The sequence below is a fragment of the Rhopalosiphum maidis genome, chromosome 1, assembly GCF_003676215.2.
Source record: "Rhopalosiphum maidis isolate BTI-1 chromosome 1, ASM367621v3, whole genome shotgun sequence".
In the NCBI taxonomy this organism is placed as follows: domain Eukaryota; kingdom Metazoa; phylum Arthropoda; class Insecta; order Hemiptera; family Aphididae; genus Rhopalosiphum; species Rhopalosiphum maidis.
In genome coordinates, this window is record NC_040877.1 from 84,712,292 (window position 1) to 84,734,628 (window position 22,337).

Consider the following 22,337-nt stretch of genomic DNA (forward strand, 5'->3'; position numbering starts at 1 on the left):
AAATATGAAATATGAAATACAAAATGTGTACGTCATAGTCATTCAAAAAATAAAAATTAAAAAAATTTTAATGATAAAAAATAATAGTATAATTTTTATAATTTGTTAATATATTTTAGTTTTTGAGAAAACGGACAAGTGTTTACCTTTAAGACAATCACCTTGTATTATATTATAGAACCATAATATTACTGTAGTACATATTATTATGAGATTATTTTTTTGTTTATACGAACTCAACAAAATGTATGTACTTAAATTAAATATTTCTTAAAGTTCTTAATAAATGTATTTAATATAGGTAATTTTAGTTAATATTTCAAAATTAAAATTTTACTTATGATTACCATTTTGTATTCAAATCGTTTGGCATGTACGATAATACGTTGAGATACGCTATTAATATAATATGTATAATTTACTATAAATATATTTTTTAAGTAAATGTATTGTTTATTATACTTGCATGTATTATAATGTATATATAATAAATCTATTGTTTCGTACTGCGACCACATAATATCGTTTTAAATTATAGTGTTAATGTCTCCTTTGAGCACCACGTGCAGGTTACCAGCTGGTTCGTGTGCAACGTATGCTTGTGTGTAGATTCCGTCTTGCAAAAAAAACATAATAATAATGCAATTCATATTATTATTGCGGATTACGAGAGCGAAATGCGACAACAAAAACCATTTAACTACCTATACTATTTGGATTTTTTTATTATTATGTGTTTATTTTTATGAAAAATAACAGAACGACTACGGTTGTTGTACACGATATAGGCATGTTATGATTTCGTGATTTATGTAACAAAAACTACATTATATTATTATTATTATTATTGTATTCTCGGTTGACATTTCCTCGGTGTTATTTTCGGTCAAAACGACGGGCGAATTATCGAAGCATAAACTACACCATTCGGATTGCGCGTGTGGTTTCGACATCCAAGTTGAACGCTATTTACTACTTATAATATTTATATATTATATATGACGATCGGTGATCAGTGAACACACAATTCACGCGTCTGTCATTATTGTTGTTATTATTATTATTATTATTTTTTTTAAGAGTTTGTCGTTGGTTTAATGAGATTGTTTAGTTCATTGGTCTTGCATGAGACATGTACAATAATATGAACATTAATAATAAATGTATTATGTAAATATATAAGTGATACAACGATGGTTAAGCGCATTATAAATGTGATAAACACAATTTTAATTCAACGTGTTTCTTTAATAAGAAGTGTAAACTGTTTCTTCTAAATTATTTAAAGAATATTTTTTTTGAAAATTTGTTTGAATCAAAATCAAAATTTGAACAATTAGTTTTTGTGTTCTATTATTTCATCTTATTATAATCTGCTGTACGAATTGGATTTTTCCGATGATAAAATGAAATTATATTATGTAAAAGCAAATCACAATTTTATTTTGAGGTCATTATTTTTTTGATAAGCTATTATAATATGTTTTTATGTATCAACATCTACGCAGATAATATATTGTATTATATTTTTAAAACCCGAGCACGAAACCGGTTTAGCTAAAAAAACGAAAATTCTCGTCTTGAACTGTCGAATTACACTTTAATTAAATATTTTGAACTTAATAATAATAGATATAGCAGTCGATACAATAATAATAATAATAATACTAATGATATTATGTACAAAAATGTTTTCGATTCGTGAACAAATGATATAAATTTGTTTTCGTGTTTCTCGACTATAATAACTTAAACGTAGTCATTAAATTTTCGATGGTATAACGCATATTATATTATACGATCGATATCAACTAAAATAATCATAAATCAATGAATAACGTTACAACGCAGAAGTGGATTTTAATGTTTTTAAATTCAAATAAATTTAAGCTTGTAAAAAATGCTTTTAGGTATCAATTATTTCCAATCATATAAAATATTGTATATTGCATTATTGCTATTGAATTCAAACTAAAAATGCAATAAGGAATAGCGATTTTACAAATATTTACTATTTTACTAAATGGCAATAATATATACAGTTATATAATATTATGGTGTTATATAATAGGAATCAATAATTAATATCAACATCAATATTTAATACACCTATATGAATTTCTTTAAATAAAGTAAAGAAAAATACAAATTAAGTAATGAAAACATCATTAAATTTAACCATTGAAAATTTCATTATTTTTTGTATGGGCCGGATAAAGTTCGTCCACTGCTCACCGTTTGATGACCCTAGTAGCTAGTATAACTTAATATAAATCATAATCAAATTTGTTTAACTTTTAACTAAAATAATATAAATTAATTTAATCATCTCGATTCTAAGTACTATATTAGGTGTATAAACGTACGTATATAACAAAAATGTATAATATTATTTCATGATATAATCATAGATTGTGCGCGGCGGAGTCGAATGATGGCGAGGGAGAGAGAGAAGGTAGAAAAAAGACCCAATGTCACCTTCTTTCGAATCCGGTCAGTCCGGTCGGATCGGGTCCGGTCAGGTCCGCGATAATAATTTAATAATAATATTATCATATATTATTATTATTCGCATCATCGTGATGAAATCGAACGCGAAACGAGCTTGCGGCATCTCCGTATATAATATTATACACCTTGTGCATGTGTTTTTAATATACTTAATATATTATATTATAATAATATTATCGCAATGTCAAACATATGCTACACAGCAGTGGATGGTTAAGATGTAAAAACAGATATTGGTACCTATCTGCCGGGTGTCCGCGGAAAATGGCATTGAGGCTTGAGGCGCAACAGTGCTCGGAGGCAGACGCTTTATCTTGCATATTTATGATATTTTAATATAAATGATATTCACATTTTTCTATGCAAACGTGTAAGACATAAATACACGCGTTGTATACTCTCAGAAGGTATATAATCCGATATATTGTATACTACACGCAGGACTTGCGAGTGTTGGATTATTGAAATTTATATAAATAGTACAATTATTTGATTTGTGTATACTAGAAAATGTAATAATTTGTCTATTTTTTAAAAATAATTAGTATATTAATGTATCTTCCGCGTAATGTAATAGCATAAAAAAATTAATAATTAGTTTTTTTTATCTAAATACTTACAGTTTTAAATTATTTAAAAACGTATTGTAAATATTATAAGTCACAGACTTACAGATATTAAATATCAAGATGTAAAGAAGAGCGATTCAGCCAATTCTCGAGTTGTGGAGGCTAAGCCTCCAGTGGGCCAGTGAGACTACGGCATGGTCTGATAGGACGTTAGTGAGCTAAGTAAAAGAGGCGGAGTTTTCTACTTCATAAAACAAATATTTCGTAAAAGAATATCAAAAACTCACATTTTTTTCTTTATTGAGATTTTATAATTTATATAATTTTCGGTTCTTGTTTATACATATATAGGTCAGAGTGAGGGTTATTTTATACATCACTGGTCGGTGGTTGAGACATTATATACACATTATTTTTGTAGATAAGTACTTGAATTTCTGTATCTGTATTTAATTCATGTGGATGATGTCCGAGAAAATTATCTAAAACTAGAGACTGTACAATGGTGTACCACGACCCGAGGGTTGTCATTAAAAACTCCTTATTGGGGTTTTTGATGAACGATGATGCGTTGCGTAATCGAGAGCGGTAAATCGTCCAATGATGCGATGACAATTGTACATAGAATAATTCTCATTACAAAATAGTACACACTATCAATATTTTTATTTGTATACTAAGTTTATAAACTAAACTTAAAATGTTTATATACCTACCTTTTTATAATGGTGGATTTTCCAAAGTCTAATTATATTTTAAACATTTCTCATAACTTAAATAAGAATATTATTTTGATGTAAAATTTTATTAGAATTTAAATTAAATTAGATATGATTTAAGTGTGGTAAAAAGTAGTTGCATTTGATCGATATTCGTTTTTTTATCACTTCACAGTTTTTAGAAAAGTATTTTGGGTTCCTATATGGAATTACAATCTTTGATTTTGAATAAAAAAAAAATATGAAATATCACTGTTCAAAAAAATCGTTATAAAATTAGATTTTTTCAAAAATGTAATGTAGAAATACTTTAAGCTATTAAATAATTTTGAAAAAACAAAACTTGAACTATTTTATGAATGTTGGCTATTAATTGTTAATTTTAAATAGTATAATCACTCTGTGTGTAGGTACTTGTTTCAGTTTTGTGTGTCACAAATTATCCGAAGAAAAACGTTACGGAGGTTAAAACATTTATATTTATTATTATTATTATTATTACATATTATATCTAGACATTTTATAGTGTATTGGATATCGTAGACGTGTAATATACACGTATTCGTACACGGGCCACTCGAAGAATGCATTTTGAAAAAAACGAAACAGCCCGGCGGGGCTTTTATATATTATAATACGCTTACCAGCAGTATAACTGATGCAGCATCGGATCCTGCGAACAAACGCGTATTCTCCGATAAAAATCTCAGCAAGATGCAATATATTATGTATAATAAATAAATTAATGACTATATTAAAAAAAAAACATCCGGCCCAAAACCACGTGTAAAAAACTGCGTGACTGAATAAAAGTAATAATACGTCAGCCACTTGACTTCGGCTATTTAATAATTTAATATTGGCTTTAGACTACGAACGCTAGGCTTATCGGACGTTAATTTGCATAATATATTATGATAATACATACTATTAACGATTGCATTTCCCTTACTTCGGGTGTGCGGTAAATTAACAAATTTTTGGACTAGCAGCGTTTAAATACAATGACATAAAGAGAAAGCATTACACATTATAAAAATATATACTCTTCGAAATATTTATCTCTAATTTATGCATTTTGAGGACGATTACTGCAATTTATTAAGGTGTGTGTGTTTCAGACTCATAGTATTACACAAAATGTACGATCCTTTAATAATACCTATACAATTTTTTAAATCCTGATTTTTTCATCGAAAACACTATAATAGTTATCACCTATATATGTTATATTACATCATACGCATACACGTGTATTATTATGATTTATTCGATTTCCATTGTTCGGGATCGAGAGAAAATATGTCTTTTGGTCGCTTTTACGTATATAACATTTACAGGAATGGCCTCCGCGTACATGCTCTATAGTACGTTCAACTGTTATTGCGATTTTGTGCTTTTATAACAATAGTAGTTCAGTAGTAATTATATTCTTATGAAATGTGATAATAACAATTGTTATTATACTTTCTTTTCGACAATCGTCCCACGCATTAATGGTAGCAGAAATCATAGCTCCCTATTCGTATCTATATTATAAATATCTATTATATATAAATAAATAATTTAGATCGATTATGAAACAGAACAATATCGTCCACCGAAACAAAACACTTCGAATTACGTCGCATGCGAGATTATGTATTCCTTGTGACAGAATTGTATATTATTGATGAGAAGAAAAAAACATTACCCATGACTTTGTAAAAGAAAAAATGCAGTCAAATTAAATATACCACGATTATATATATAATATGACGGCGTAATATATTGGCGGTAGTCGGCTATACATTTTTAATCGCCATCAATCTCTGCCGCAGAGCACGCGTCCATTGTGCGTATTGCGGTGTAACAATAATGATATGATACGGCGTGTAGGTACCCATTAAATTTTATGTACGTCATACGGCGGTGACGGCGGCGTGAAAGAACTCGATCTCGACCTGTCAGTCCGTGTTTGGTGTTAATTAAAACAATACCTATAGGTACGATCGGTGCCGCCAGCAGGCGATTTCGTGTTTTCGCAATCTTCGAATCTGAAAAACGACGAACTGAACGGAAATATTTACAATATAATAATGATAGGTATAATATGATACACAAACGTGCCGAGGCGATAAACCCATAACCGTGAAACGAGTGTGTGAAGTTGGCCCCCTACCACGGCTAAATAGCCCTCTAGTAAATTGTAAGTTATATCACTTTAATTGTAAGTGATTGTAAGTCTGTTTTTATAATTTATAACTATACCCCCAGGGGAGCTATAAAGCTTAGGTAAATCCCTCCCACTACTTTTACAAATTAGTTCAAATAAATTATAAGTTATTGTTTTTCAATTTAAAATTATAATTCCAATCCCGAAAATTATCCATTTAGGGGGGGGGGGGGTAGAAAGAAAACTTCACCCGTGTGAATCTATAATATAATACATACAATTTCCGCCACTGCACGACTTATTTCTTTCGATTATCGTTTAACGGCGTTCCGTTCTAATCTTTTTCGATCGCGTGTCTTGCATATTATAATATATAATGTAAATTATATAAGTTCACAAGAGATACGTTAATAAAATCTGTAACTAATTATAATTATTTAATTTGTAAATTATGATTGATTTTTCAAATAAAAAAAAATATGTTATGTATTAACAGTAGGTGTTGGGCGTTTAGGCTGTCGTCGATGTCACGTTGCGCCGCACCAGCTTTTACATTATTATATATCATAAGAAGATATACCTATGAATATGTTTTATTTGTCTTATAGACACGAATAATATTATATTATAATAAAATTGGATTCGGTAGAATCAATTTTGTATTGTTAAATTTAATATCAAGAATGGTACCTATTATGAAGTATAAAGATAAATGATATTATTTAATAAAAAAATAAAATAAATTCATAATTTGCTTTAAAATCAAAAAAAAAAACTATAAAAACCTGCGAGGTGTCCTGTGTATACAATATTGTTACCTTTAAACTTAGTTTACACTAAAGCTAATTACAAGATATAATTGGTACCGCTAAATGTAGAAGAGCCGAGTGTCAACACATGTGAGAGTGTGCGGCGTACACTTAAAATCCACAACGTGTTTATATCGTAATATTCGTGTGACGCTATTGGTATAATAATTGTGGAATTATCATCTATATTAAACGTTAGTGCTGCGGGTTGTATATGCGTATTATAATATTATGTACTATACATTGTAAAACAGGTTCGATCATTTCACCCGTTGCAGAACGCTGCGATAAATCAACTACGTCTTAACCTCCCTTGTGCTGATTTATTTCGTTTAGATCTTTTTATAATGTTTCGCGAGTGTATATAATATAATATGTGTGACCGGAGGCTCCCGCGCACCAGCTTGTTCAGTTACATCAACGATGATATGGGATGGAACGATATAATATAATTATTTAATATTATAAATGTTGACGTTTTCTTCAGATAAATCTAGTAGAGAGTTGGAGTGATAGGTGGATGTCGACGGTCTAATGTATCGTTTCTCAACCAGGGGTACGCGAGAAGTTATGAAATAGTAATAAAATTATAAAAAAGTATAATCAAAAAATGAAATTTGATGTACTTGAAATAGTTTTTCATAAAAAAATTTTTTTTATATAAGTGCATAATGTTCAAAACTTTTGAGCGCATCATATCCGATTCGGTGTATGGTGAACACACATACACACACATTTTTTTACGTGTTCCATCGTGCATTGATCACAAATGAAAACCCAAATTTCTATGTATGTCTAACTATACATTCAAGTTATAATTTCATAATAAGTATAATACATCATAGACGGCGAGTACCATCTAACCTATGGATAAAATAGAGCAGTGGTGAGAGGTCAAGGAGTACGTGAATGAAAAAAGGTTGAGAAGCGCTAATCTAGTGCATCGACACGTTTATAACATTATATCTTCATTCATTACGATTAATATAATATTATATGTATATGCATCGTTGTAACACGACATTTGAAACGATTGTTTGGAATTCGTCTCTATTGCGTATCAGAAATCAAATGTGTGCAAGTTAACAATTTATAGCTCGTGATATTATTGAGTTACTTTTACAATAATTTGAACCATGTGCTAATGATGATAAACATAAACTGCCGATAATTAATTAAATGAATCCAGGATATTTTAAAATTCTCGAATATAAATTCTTAGACGTTATAAAAATAATATGTAATATTTTAAATTAACTTCTGTATTACTTAACACGCTTAGAATAGGTACCTATATGCTATATATATTTTTTTAAAGAAGTAACTTATAAGGTTGAAAAATAAGATTAGAAATAAATTATAAGTTATCGTAAAGTTTTAACTTAATATGTAATGTTAACTTGTTAATATCCGACCTCGATTAATACTCATATAATTATAACAAAAACGCACATCTTTTAAACTAAACAATATTAAATTTTGCGTAAACGCGAATGTTTTTGATTGGTTCTCGCGCTAGCTGCTATTTGAGGACGCTAGGGAATGCTACAATATGATTTCTAAGACGACCAGGACTGTCAATTAGACATAGAGCCGCTGGCGAAGCGGTTGGCGTGTAAAACAATAATAATAACCTTTAAAAAAGTAAAGGAAAAGAAAACTTTCATTGTAATATATATATATTTATGTATAATGTACACTTAACCGCGATGTAGTTCAAAAACCATTCCAATGAGTTACGTAAATGTGTAATAATAATGTAATAAAAATTTGTATCTGTTGCATATACCTAGCTACTACAGTACTATACCTACCTATATATAATAAACGCTCGTCAGTTAGGTATATTATATTATTATTATGTCTTCGGACGGTGTAAAATTTTTTCATTCGTATTTTCCATTCATAATGCATGTCCCGGTGCACCATAATGACGATGTCGCGGGCTCTCACTGCAGGTGGTCACTACATTTAGAAAATCGAGACCCGTGAGTATCTATAATATTATTGTTATATAAGTACCTCTGATATACCTACTTTCTGTCGATCCGTAAATATTAAAATAATAATATTACGACGAACGTCTGTACTGTAAATTCTATTCCCGCGGAGGTGATGGAAATATACTATTACATAATAATAATAGGTATGCAGTTATGCGTTGTCATTGTTTAGGTACTCACTTTGGTTTTGTCGCCGACAGTTAGATAAAACTACTTTATGACGAGACGAAAAAAAAATCAAAGTATATATTCTATAAGAATAACGTAGTAACTACAACCGGTAATAATAAATAACGAACAAACACAAGTTTATATATATAAAAAAAAAATAATAATAATAACAACAATAATGTAATGCATAATATATATATTTAAATTATTATTTTTAAAATCCAGTTTATACTGGAAATAATATCATATTGTGACAGTTAAATTTTTAAATATTTTTTTTTTAAATTATACAATAGTACATGATAATATTGGCCGTTTTAATAGGCGACAATATGATTGACTATATTATACATAGCATGCATTTATGTCCGACGCGGACTTTTCGATAACAGCAGCAACCGTGGTCGTATATTATAATAAAAAAACAACCACTATATACCATCTATAACCATATAATATTATAGAAACGAATGTACGATATAATAATGAATTTATAATTTGAAATGCACCGCAAATCGCTACTTTCCAGCGTTAAAAAGGAAAACACCAACTCCGCGTATATTTGAAACGTAATGTACTCGAAACGTGATAATTATAATTACATAAATTATGCATCGTTGTGTTTATATGTCTATTATTATTATCATCGTCTTGTTATTATGTAGTGCATCGGTGCGCACTGTAAATATACATCGTACACCTAGATATTTAGATATTAGAAATTAACAATTTTTACTATACATAATGTATATGGTATTGTCCATTATAACATATTATTATGATGCTGATAACTAGAAATATTTAAACATTCGAAAGTGCTAAAGACTTAGTATGTACTATTAATTTATTTATTTACAGTATGTTATTTTATAATTAAATCCGTTTAGAAAACAAAAAATTGAAACAAATTGTTTTAAAAATAAGAGAATCTAAAACAGCTCGCTTATTAAATTTAAGGTTTGTGACGAACAGCTCATAAGATCTTAGCAACTGTATTATATACTGTGTACTTATTTTACTTCAATTTATCTCTCAGCTTTTTTCTTCTAAAATCGTTCAAATATCATCATACCTATTCAAAAAGTATCTATAAGTTAAAGGTTAAACTAAAATCTTATACACAGCCTTGTCAGATAATTAATTTTCTTTTATGAATTCGTAAAAAACCGTATATAACTATAACGTATTGTTTGTGCATGCGCAAATTACGTAAAAGATACAAATAATAATAACCATCAGCCGGTACATAATACATTATACTCAGATAATATTATTGAACTCGAAGGTGTTACACTAATATAGATAATAATATAATTAATACAAGGAGTTCTATATATATATTTTTCTCGATTAACTTTTTCATTTCGATTTCTGCAACGGTCCGTGCGATTTGGGTCAACGTCAATACTGTCTATTATATTATTTAGAACGACGAAGGGGGGAGGGGGAATAATAATATTATCATTTCGTTCGTTGGCTAGATAATTTGTGGCGCATATTATAAGAAATATGTATTTCGTGTACCTAATTGGATAGACACAAAAAATGAAATCTGCTCGCGCCTGGTCGTTAAGGATTTATCATTTTTATATACATTCTGTTCGTGTTAACTACATAATAATTCAACACGGGTACATGCACTCGTTAACACCAATATTATAATATATATGATATTATGACGTCGTTGTAATAATTTACGCTCTCGTTTTTTTCGGCTCTATAAATTCTATTGCGCTCGTATAATATGAATATAAATCAATATTGAACAATATTATTAAGTATAAAACTAATGCCATTGTTACTTGATAGGTAGGTATTAGTTTTACGGTCATTTGAGCTTTTTTCGTGATCCTACGATGAGCCTTTGTACTTCCTTCCACATTTATTTGTGCAGCCGATAATTTCCAAAACGTAGTATAGAGTCGATATAATTATATATGATAATCAAGTCCGGATTAAAAAACTTAGCAACATATTATTAGAAAATATCAATTTATTATAAAAAATGATTATTCAATAATTTTGGAAATTTCTATTGAATGTTTGCTTCTCTTCTTTAAATTTGGTAATAAATAATAATTAATTATAGTATCTCTAGATAAATAGACTAATAACCCCATAATTGTTTAAATTAATTTATTTATACCATTCAGATTTCAAGCGGTCGTCAATAGGAGATTTAAAAAAAAAGTAAAACGTCAAAAGAAAAATCCAATCGAACGTGATTTCCGTGATATCTATCTACGAGAAACTGCGTGTCGTATAGAAACCTAACTTATATATTATATTATATATAATATATATAATAATATAATGGTCCAATAAGTAAGCAAAACGCAATAAATAAACAACAAATAACAAAATCAAGCGTCAAACTGTATAAACATAATATATATATAACAGTAATAATTGTATAATGGATGATTATATAGTTTACAAAGCAGTAATTTTATCGATAAATGTATTTATTGTTGAAAACATTTTTTCATGGTTTTACTATTGTACTACACTTGAATTTTTTTTTACTTTTTAAATGATGAAATACTTTATTTTCATTTCTATATTTTAAAACAAAACATTCTTCCCAATAATTTTGATACCACGAAAAAATAGAATACGTGAACAACAAGTACCTATAGTTATATTATAGTTTATATAAGCGCTGCAGATGAGTATAAAAACGGCTAACAAAGGTGGGGATATCCCTACAAAATGTCTATATGCACTTCACCCATATAAACTTAAAATTAAGTAGCGACGTTTTAAAATTAATAAAAGCATGCATCTTTATGAAAATATAAAAATACATACAAGTATATTTACAGAAAAAATAACTAATAAAAAAAATCACGATAAAAGAGAATTACCCTATTAGTACTATATTTTTATACGTAGACGTTTAAATGAAAAATGAATATATATTATAATATACAATATAACTACACCAATACAGAAAAAACTGCATTTTTGTAACGAGGCGTTAAATCTATAGTAAGTGGCATGTACAGTCGGGTTTTAATCGTCAATTCTGTTATTAACGATTTCTACAAAGCAAAATTGTCAATTATCATCGGTAGTCATTGAATCGTGTAAACGATGAGATATTTTAACAAAAAAAAAAAAAAAAATAATTGATAAATCATTATTGTAGGTACATTTACAACGACAACGACCGTATCGTACTTGAACTAAAATTTTAAATTTGTATAATATATGTTATGTGAAAATTTCTAGAAACGAATGTTGAGCGATTACTCACGTGTCAGTTAGGTTAGGTATTTAGTATTTAAAAAAAATCTACTTACTTTACTATTTTTCTGAGGCTAATGCCGTAACATAGTCCATGCCCCTTGATACTATTAAATGCACTATATATTCAAATTTATAGTTATTTAAAAGTAGGCAGAATTGATCAGAAATTAATTCCCTTAGTTATGAAAAAACCCAAAAGCGAAAATTTTACAAGTTTCTGCGGAAAAAGTTACTTTAAATATACATCTTAATTTTAGGCGATGCGATCTGTTGAAACGCCATGTTGACCAGTAACTATACGTTTTGTTCTGATAAAAAATACTTAATTGTATTTAATATAGTATACGGGGGGGATAAAAATATTTTTGAAGGCACACAAGTTTGGCACGTAATTGAAGTTTACGGAACTTAAGTATATTTTAAGCATTTACGGTGATTTGAAATTGAACACTTTTTTGTTTTGAGTTAGACTAAATTAAAATATATTATTAGTACTAGGGATTTAAGTGTATATCATGAATATGTTATATTATGTTCAGACTATATGTACTACGACACGAACGGATTATTACGCGCAGTTTTCGATTTATCATTTTCGATTTGTCATTATTATGATCATTTCATTTCCTTTATTCAATCTGTTATGTGTTTTTAAACGTGTGTGGGTGTAATAATAATGGTATTATTGTTATACATTTTTATAGTACAGTTGGGAGCAGCGAACGATTCGTAACAATATAATGCTATACGAATCGCTATTAAATTATTACGTGGTTCAGGACTGTATTATATACGGTATATACCTACAGAGCTGCTGTTACAATTATTTTCATTTTCGCTTTTCTTTTTCTAAACGATTTTTACACCATAAAGCTTTTACTGTTTTCGCTCTCAGTGCAATATATATGCTTGCGTGTGTGTCTACTATAAAGTGTGGCCGCTTTCCCCCATTACAGCCCGTTATTAATCTCTAACCTGGCAATGATTTTTTTCGACTCGGCTGCAATCGCACGAACATAATATACAAGAATAATATAATACGTATATAATAATTGTGCAACTACTGCAGTTTCTCGTACTAAACAAGTCAACCGAAATTATTGCGCACGCAGTATGCGTTTTGCTATTAAACTATTTATTATCACTGTCACTACTGAATAGTGTCGGTATAATTGCAGGTTTTAAGGATTTGTACGGTATTTTTAAAAACCTCTCTATGTATCATTATAATATTATATAATTTTGTCAGATGGTTAAGTGGAGTTCATTTTGATAGTCTATATATTATTTTACACCACAACCGTAGTGATTTTTTTTTCGGAAATCGATTGCGTTGCTGCTAGGAGTATAGGGTATAATTTATAATAGTGATCAGATAGTCTGCCTCCGTTTCTAATCAAACATTTTCTCAAATTTTCGAGTATGTGACGCGAAAAATTTAATTGCAGAAAAAAATGTCAAATACATCAATCGGAAAAACAGCATATATGTCACGATAAATGGAATGAAAAAAAGGGTGGTTTACCTGATTTGTATGCAATAAAAGTATTATGAACGTATATTAGATTAGAGTCTCGCTTAAGACTGATGTTTTCGCATAATCAGTTTCAGTTCAATTGTAAAAAAAATCTGCAAAAGCGACATGCACTCACGTGCGATTAACGTCGCGCTAAGTTAATGCGCGTGTCGAATCGGTTAATTGAGAAAAAGATAAATTAACAATTGCGATCGTATAATAATAGACACGCGCGAGCGCGCGTGTTTATCGATGAATGGGTTAGATATTATTTCGATAAATCGATCGTTTATAATAAGCATCGGCGGCGTCAGCGAATTCGTTACAACCGCTCGTTCGTCTGCATTAATATATTATAACGATCGCGTGCGGTTACCACAGTTTAAAAGCTCTTTACTCGAGCACCCATAGAAATAAAAACAATATGTGATTTTATTTTTTGCTATTTTTATCAAGAATGTCTATTACTTATAAATTATATTTTCATATCGTTTAAAATAAGAACACCCAACACATTAACAAAAACGATTAAAACATTTAAGGCTGAATGGCGTTGATTGTGAATAAATAAGCGATTATACTTCCCTTGGCGTACGCGACCTCCCCCGCCGTCTTTATCGCATAATTATTGAGGTGCATTCGATCATCCGCGAATAGTGTTCATTTTGGCCGTATATAATATTATCGTACAATATTCATCCATATTTTTGAATTCGCGTATCATATTATATAGATCGTCATCACCGTCATTATAAAACCGACCGAGTGTATAATATAATAATAATAATATGTGGTGCGGTGGCGGAACAATGGGCCTCTGGGTGGGGTGCCGGGGGGAGGTGTGTATATATAATAATATGAGCTCGGTGAAAGTGCCCGCCCGGACTGGGTCAGTGTTGCATAATAATAACGCTGCGCTCGCGTCCTTGTTGTTCTAGATCCACGCGCGCTCTACAAATATATACAATCATGTAAAAATATAATACACACACACACACACATATTTAAACTCGCATAGTTTTTTCTACCGGTCTGGGTGTGCGGTGCAGTGGAGTGGCGCGACGGACGTGCAAACCGAGATACCGACGCAGTTGCAATATTATTGTATTATTTTATATATATATACATGTATGCCTACACTATTTTAATATATTGTGGTATTCGGGTGCACGCCAAACGTAGTCTCGAGTCCGCAATAACAGACTTGCGGTAGAGGTGGTGGCGTTTACGTATCACCCGACTGTTGCTCAACGCTATAATAGTAATTATTATTATTGCAGCGAACGTACTGCGCTGATGGTAAAAAGTAAAAACGATCCGCGGTCGACGCCGACGCGAGAAATGCTACCGCGACACCGCCACCGTTCCAGGCAGTTGAGAAATCTCGACGTAAAACCGACTCGGCTGGCCACAATTTATCATTGTCTTACTTGTCATAGTAGCACTCCTCGTCATACATTGCAAGCCATTATATAGTATTAATAATAGTTGTTATACATTACTATATATGATTATAATAAAACGATCGGTTCAATACTTCGACTGTTCAAAAATTTCGATCGACTTCGTCTACTTTTTTTTTCCGAAAAGAGCATCCTCCTTGTTCCCCGCGCGGCACCAATCAATAAAAAATAAAACCCAAAACAAACCGTACGAAGAGCGATGGAAAATAGAACGCGAGCTAGTTTTTCGGTGCTTTTAGCGATCGGCACACTTATTATAATCTCATTATCAAAGTAATTGTAAAAAATTAATATACTATAGGTATTGTAGATCGCGGCGAAATAAAACCAATAACCGAAAGAGGTCCTTCGATACGACAATAATGTACCTCCTATAATAATAATAATATTACCGGTAATGATTTGGCGTTTTTGTGCTCGGACACGCGTGTGGGCCGATGACGATAAATAATAACAAGAGATCATAATACATAATATTACATATTGTTATAATATATAACAGTATTGTCGGTCGGCGTACAAAAATTAATTTCCAGATTTTTTCTATTATTATTATTTTCACACTATTTCGGACTGAAATTCAGAGCAACACTATATTATATTATTATAGAAGTCGTGATGTATAAACTACGGATAATACAAAACAACAGTCTCTCTGCATATATAATAATAATATTATAAATTTGCTAAAGCAGCCGCGTCTGATAAGTAAAACCAATTAAAATCTCCTGGATACGTCAGATCGTTCGCGCTTCCTGAAACGATATTAATATTATGGTATTATTATTATTATTATTATAATTATTTTATAGAGCCATTGTAAATAATACATTAAGTATGTTGACACGATTAATCAAATACATAAAAAAAAATTAATATTATTATGTTATTATGTATTATGATGCGATTTTAACGTAATAATTTAACCTCGTCCAAATTCAATATAATATTATTATGGACACTCGTCACCTTCGTTATCGGTATGCGATGACTAGCATTAAATCGTGGCGGTGTTAGGGACGTATTTATATTCATTTCGATAATTTTCAAACGCAGTTCAGGTCATCAAGTCCAGAAGATTTGCTACATTGTCTACATTAATATTAGAGATCGCATTACGATTCATCATACATATTATATTAATAATATAATATGATAAATTGTATACGTAATTTCATGCGATAGAAATCGTCGTCGTCGTGTATCATAATAATTATAATATACACTATAAAAGCGTCCACCGCCAACTCATTGCCGACGACATTACGAAATAAGAATAGTCGTTGCCTCCCGAGGTCTTATGGTTAATATTATTTATGAGCCGCGTATTAAAGACAACTGAGAAACGCGACAAACATTATACCCGACCAAATTATTACAACTAATTTTATAATATTTGGATACACATTATGAATAAATCAATAACGAAACTTTTAGAAAATTAAATAATTTTTAACTGCACACAGTGCCAAACAAAAATTATTGCAAATCGAGTAATTACTATTCGTCTCTTAAAATAAGTATCTATTTTGGTTGCGTGCCATAAGAATTATATTATAAATAATATTTTTAATTACCTTGATTTTGCTTACTTAGTAAAATTAAACTAAAAAAAATCATAAGATGAATCAAATAGATTATCGATTTGGATGCTAAATTTTTCTAAAAACGGTCACACACATTATATGTTACATAATATTAATAATAACATAACTTGTGTTTTAGGATTGGCGTAAACGGTTTCGACAATCCGATGCGGGATCCAAAGACCGAAGAAGTGAAAAAACTAGTGGGCCTCGTAAGTGAAAAAAAGAACACAACAATATTTTAATTTTTATATTAATGTATGAATAACCTTATTAACTATCGTCACGTGTTTTACGTAGGGTGTCAAAGTGAAAATGGACGATCAGGGAAACATTCTCGTGAAAAGGCTGTCCGGAAAGAACGTGTACGTAAAGAGCATATCGAACGCCGGCGAAGAGACTAGCATCGGGGCAGACGTGCTCAAATTACCCAACTACTGTCTGGAGAACGATAAACCGGTTAAGGTTAGTGTATTACAATATATAGTATAATAGTATTTAATATATTTATCGCGTATATGATGTGTAATGCGATAATATTTTGTTATTTTGCTATATCACGCTATATCCGGCCACAGCGCGCGTCGTTCGATCCCTGTGAATCACTGTATATATAATATAAAAATGTTTTGTTTATTTTATCTTTTGATATGATATACTATTGCACGGAAATCAAATATATATATATATATTTCTCGCAGTGGTATATTATATTCGTTAAAATTGACACCTCGAATAATGAGTTCATGCATAATAATTACTACAGTTTATTTATGTACAGAGTATACCTCAAATCATTATTCGATAAATAGTCTTAATATTCGGATAGCCCTTGTGGCCCGACCGTATGACAGTAGTCTCGTAGGAATATAGTATTTATATCGGGCCTCGAAAAATATAATATTATCACATCATGTAGTTATCAACAATATTTACATACGGACGGCGGCCAGACATTGTTCAATCGACACAGTATAAAAAAAAAAAATCACTGCATTTGTAGTGTCTGCTGCAGTGGCAGTGGCCGATATACTTACGCCGTACTTCGCTTTGCCATTTACCGCATTATTATTATTATTATTGCTGTTATTATTATTTACGGTCGGTCAGCGTGTGTATATTACATACATATATAACATATACAAGTAGCTCGTGTGATGTTGCTGCAGAAGCGGTGACACAAAGTCAGTTACGACTGTTGCGGTGAAGTGTAGTGGGGCGGTGAGAGGCAACATAAAAAGACGACTACCGCACCGGCTAACCAGACTAAACGAAACAAGGTGCGTGTCCCCCTCCCTCTCTCCTCACCAACAACCCTTTATGATTAGATAACACTTCGACTTTTATGTTTCCATCGCTTGTATATATACAAGCATATATATATGCTTGTATACGTATACACGGTTATATAGCTGCAACCGTCGTCGTGTATGCAACCTATAAAGGCACAGTAGCTAGTGCTCAGTTAGGTTAAGTTAGGTCAGTGCATTATAATAATGATATAATAAATTCGCGCTCAAGCAGGTTGCAGCTATGTACGATTAAAATTCGTAAGAACCATATCTTTGTACGCGGCGTTATAATTTTTTTTTAAATTACTTGACGATAAATAATATTTTATGTGTAAATATAATTATTTATTATTGTTGTTATAATTGGTTAGAAGATAGGTAGTAGTACTGCTTTTATGTATGTACGTTCGACTTCGATGACAAGAATATTATTATTATCCACATATAGGTTTGCTTGTAGCGACGAAAGAGGATTCTAGGTATATACCAGGGGTTCTCTAATAGTGAATATTTACTTCCCTTCAGCAGATAATCACTCTTCATATAACGGGCACTTTTATCTTCCCTTATAAAATTAAATTTAAATATTATTGTAGTCATAAATCATTAAATGTACCTAATATAATAAAAATACCTGTAACAAATTACTACATAATACGTGTGTTTCGTTCTATTTGTTATGTATACAGTTAGTAGTAACGATTTAAATAATTATCAATTGTTCATAATGATTTGGTCTCAATAGATTTTACGACAAATCGACAATTGAATCAAATAATTTTTGATTTCGACTCACGAAAAGTATTTACCTAATTTCAAAAATATTTGCCAAGATATTAAAGTACGATTATATGGTTTTAAACTTAAAAATTTTCCATAAAAACCTTAAAATATGCGAAATTATAATATGTACTACAAATTTTGGTTATTCCATCAACAATGTTGTAAATTGTATTTTATATTTATTACTTACGTATAATATATACAATAATAAGATAAACCAGGAAAAATAAATCGTAAATTCGTGGATAAGGGTTTAAAATACATAAGGATACTAAAGGGTTTCCAGCACTTTAAGATTTTATAACGTCAATGATTATCTGTCGTATTCGTAACATTTTTCGATATCAAACTGAAAATGACGTCTCAAACAATCATCAATATAGACTACACAAAAACAAATTTTAATGGTTTTATAACCACATTGATTTAGTCAATTATACGTTCTTTGAAATAAACTTATATTAAGTTGCGAAAATAATCCGTTTTCTGATTTTTTAGTGTCATAAATATAACAAGCGTAGGCATAATAAAGTATAATATATACATACTATTATTGTTATTAAATTCTTCTCAAGATTATATCATCGATCAAAGTCATTCTACGTGCATTGCAGTGTATGTATATATATATATAACGAATAAAACAATAAGACGTGGTTGTGTTTGTAATATTGCAGAAACGCATTCGGATGTGGACTTTAAACAAAATAATATGTAAATGATTTCATCAGACGGAAACCATTATTACCGCTGTGGTTCCGATATCGAATTGTACAATAGAACATTGTATGCGTGTATTACAAGGCCTCTTCTATCAATGTGAATATTATAATAATACATCATCATCATATTATTATTGTAATATACCAATATATTATATTACATCCGTTGTGCCCATACAAAAAACGATGCATTCTAACACTGTGACACAATATTCAAATTAGCTTTTTCGATAACATTTTGTTTCATCAATGACTTTCCGCGGAGGTATAAGCCTACCTGTGTCGATGACGAATATTTAAATAACATTATTTATGCGTCTTTAGAGTTTATTTTAAGTGTTTTCGAAAAATAAAATCACCGTGCCGAATGCATTAGAATAAACTGTGAGCTAGAAGATTTAATATTGGTTGAGTAGGTTTATACATGCAACATGCTTCACCAATTGTTTCTGTTTTGTTGGTCAAACCAATAATATATAGATTTATCAAGCATACTTACCTCCGTTTTTTAATTTAATAACGGATTTATTAAAATTTTGGTTTTGAAAGTTAAATAATACTTAGTTTTTGATATATTTAACTTTGTGCATTAAGAATTATGGTCCATAATAATGTATTTAGAAGATAATATATGAGGGTAAGAGAAATTTTATCATTTTAGTAATTAATTTCAATCTATCAATATTTCAATTGGTCTATATGTGAAAATAACCCAAGTTTAAAAACTATAGATCCAATGTAACATAATATGATATTTTTTATTTTTATATTTTTATAAAACCATTTGTCAGGACTATTATCCTTAGTATAAACACTTAAATAACTGAGAAACTACTCGTTAAAATTTTGAATTCAGTGCATCAATATTTTCAAAATGATTTTTCGCTAAATAATTTATTATTTATTGAACTGCATTATTAAAGATAAAAAAGGGGTGGGCACTGAGCATACTTTGACCATGTATACATAATATTATATTATTAATTCGGTAAATATGGTTTTTTTGTTTTTCGTGAGTTAGACATCACCAGGTTTGCAAACAATAACGCCGTCTTACCACTTTACATCGGCGTACTCCATACAAATTATCCATTTATTTATAATAAAAATATACCAATACGCATCATTATGTTTATAGGAAAACGATCGTCTTTTTATACATTTATAACTATATAGATACCTACATAAAATAATAGCAGCCGTATATAATATTCTGTTGCGCACGTATAGTCTTTCGATAAAAAATAAATATATATATATATATATATAAATAAATCTTAAAAGCAACGAAGATATCTTAGATTTATATATATAATGCGTAGGTGGTCGTCATAATAGTCATTCGTCGTCGTCATTCTCGGGGCAGTTTTTTTCTTTCAACTCCGACCGTGCGCCACAGAATATTATAATATTATCAACGCGTTTATATACAAAATGTTTATATATACACGTATTATATATATGTACCTATAAATATATATATATATATATAATATACTTTATACCTACGAACAAAACGCGTAATTATAGAGATAGCCGAGATTGGTATCGTTATGGTTTGACGCGGATAGGTTTTTTTCTCTCATTTCGTTTTCCAACCGTCGAGATAAGCCTTTCCGCGCGAAGGTCAAAAAATACGGTCATACTAAGAAGAGGGTTGGGATGTGTTTAGTATAGAAAAGACAGAACAATGGCCGTTCAATTTTTTTTTTTAATTTCCCTTCTACACGTCTTTTCTTCATTTTTTTCTTTTTTTTCGATATATGTTTGTACCTACCTGCAAATATATATATATATATATATATAATATTATGTATCATGTACCGCAGCTACCTCTATAGGTATATATTACACTGACGCTGCAACCCGTCTCGAGGAGAGCGGTTCATTGAATGGTAATTCCCGATGCCCCGGTAATTAGTTCGACCACCTCTAGCGTACTTATGACAATTGTTTTCGCCGTAAACGCATTCCACAGCGGGGCCGCCACGCGCGCACACGTCGCCGCCGCAGATAAGGTGTCCATTGAAATGCGTGCGCCGGCGGCGCATTTATCTTACGCCCGGACAATATCGTACTTATAGTATATTATAATATACACTGTGGATCGTAGGGGGGACATGGTAGTCGATCGCAAAACGCAGCTATTGGGCGGCACGTTTGTGAGACTTAAAAATATATAATGTATCGTTCTTGAAAATAATACTTATAATATATTATAATACGGCTATAATATATCACTATATATTATAGTTAAATACTACCAGTAGTAATGGCCATTTTGACGGTATACTTGTTTGAAATGGCGAATACGTATTATTGTTACATATTATGATAATAGTAGATTACAAAAATCAGCGAAAAAATACATAATATTTTAATTTTCGAGTGTTTAGTAATAATAATACATTTTTTATTTTTTCAGTTATTCGATATGAAAAAATTTCAACAGAACGTATCCAGAGAATTGCGCAGAGCGTACCCTGACCGCAGGCGTCTAGAATGTCAATGTTTGAGTGCTATCAGCTTCGTTAAAAACGAACCAGACATGTTGGACAGCCCTATATGGGTGTTGATCATAAACGTCGTAGCCATGGATATGCTCAAATCGAAATTGCCACCAAGTAAGTTGTTTTTCGTAGAACTATGTTTTTTTCCACTTGCTCTTCTATCGCTGGGTGACAACTTATATAACATTGTTGTCTTTTTTTGTTCTCTTTCATTTTCTCACTCATAAATATAACAATATGTTTATGTACGCTGTGGAATGAGTTGTACAAAGGGGG

General features: G+C 30.4%; 1 protein-coding gene across 3 annotated transcripts in view; it reads left to right on the forward strand.

The window, feature by feature from the left end:
- The window catches only part of LOC113556714, a 145,731-nt gene that overhangs the window by 109,936 nt on the left and 13,458 nt on the right, over positions 1–22,337 (forward strand). For all 3 annotated transcript variants that reach the window (XM_026961827.2, XM_026961829.2, XM_026961830.2), the window contains exons 4-6: positions 16,894–16,966; positions 17,055–17,219; positions 21,977–22,175. In XM_026961827.2, the coding sequence (XP_026817628.1) occupies positions 16,894–16,966; positions 17,055–17,219; positions 21,977–22,175 (437 nt within the window). The remainder of the gene's footprint in view (positions 1–16,893; positions 16,967–17,054; positions 17,220–21,976; positions 22,176–22,337) is intronic.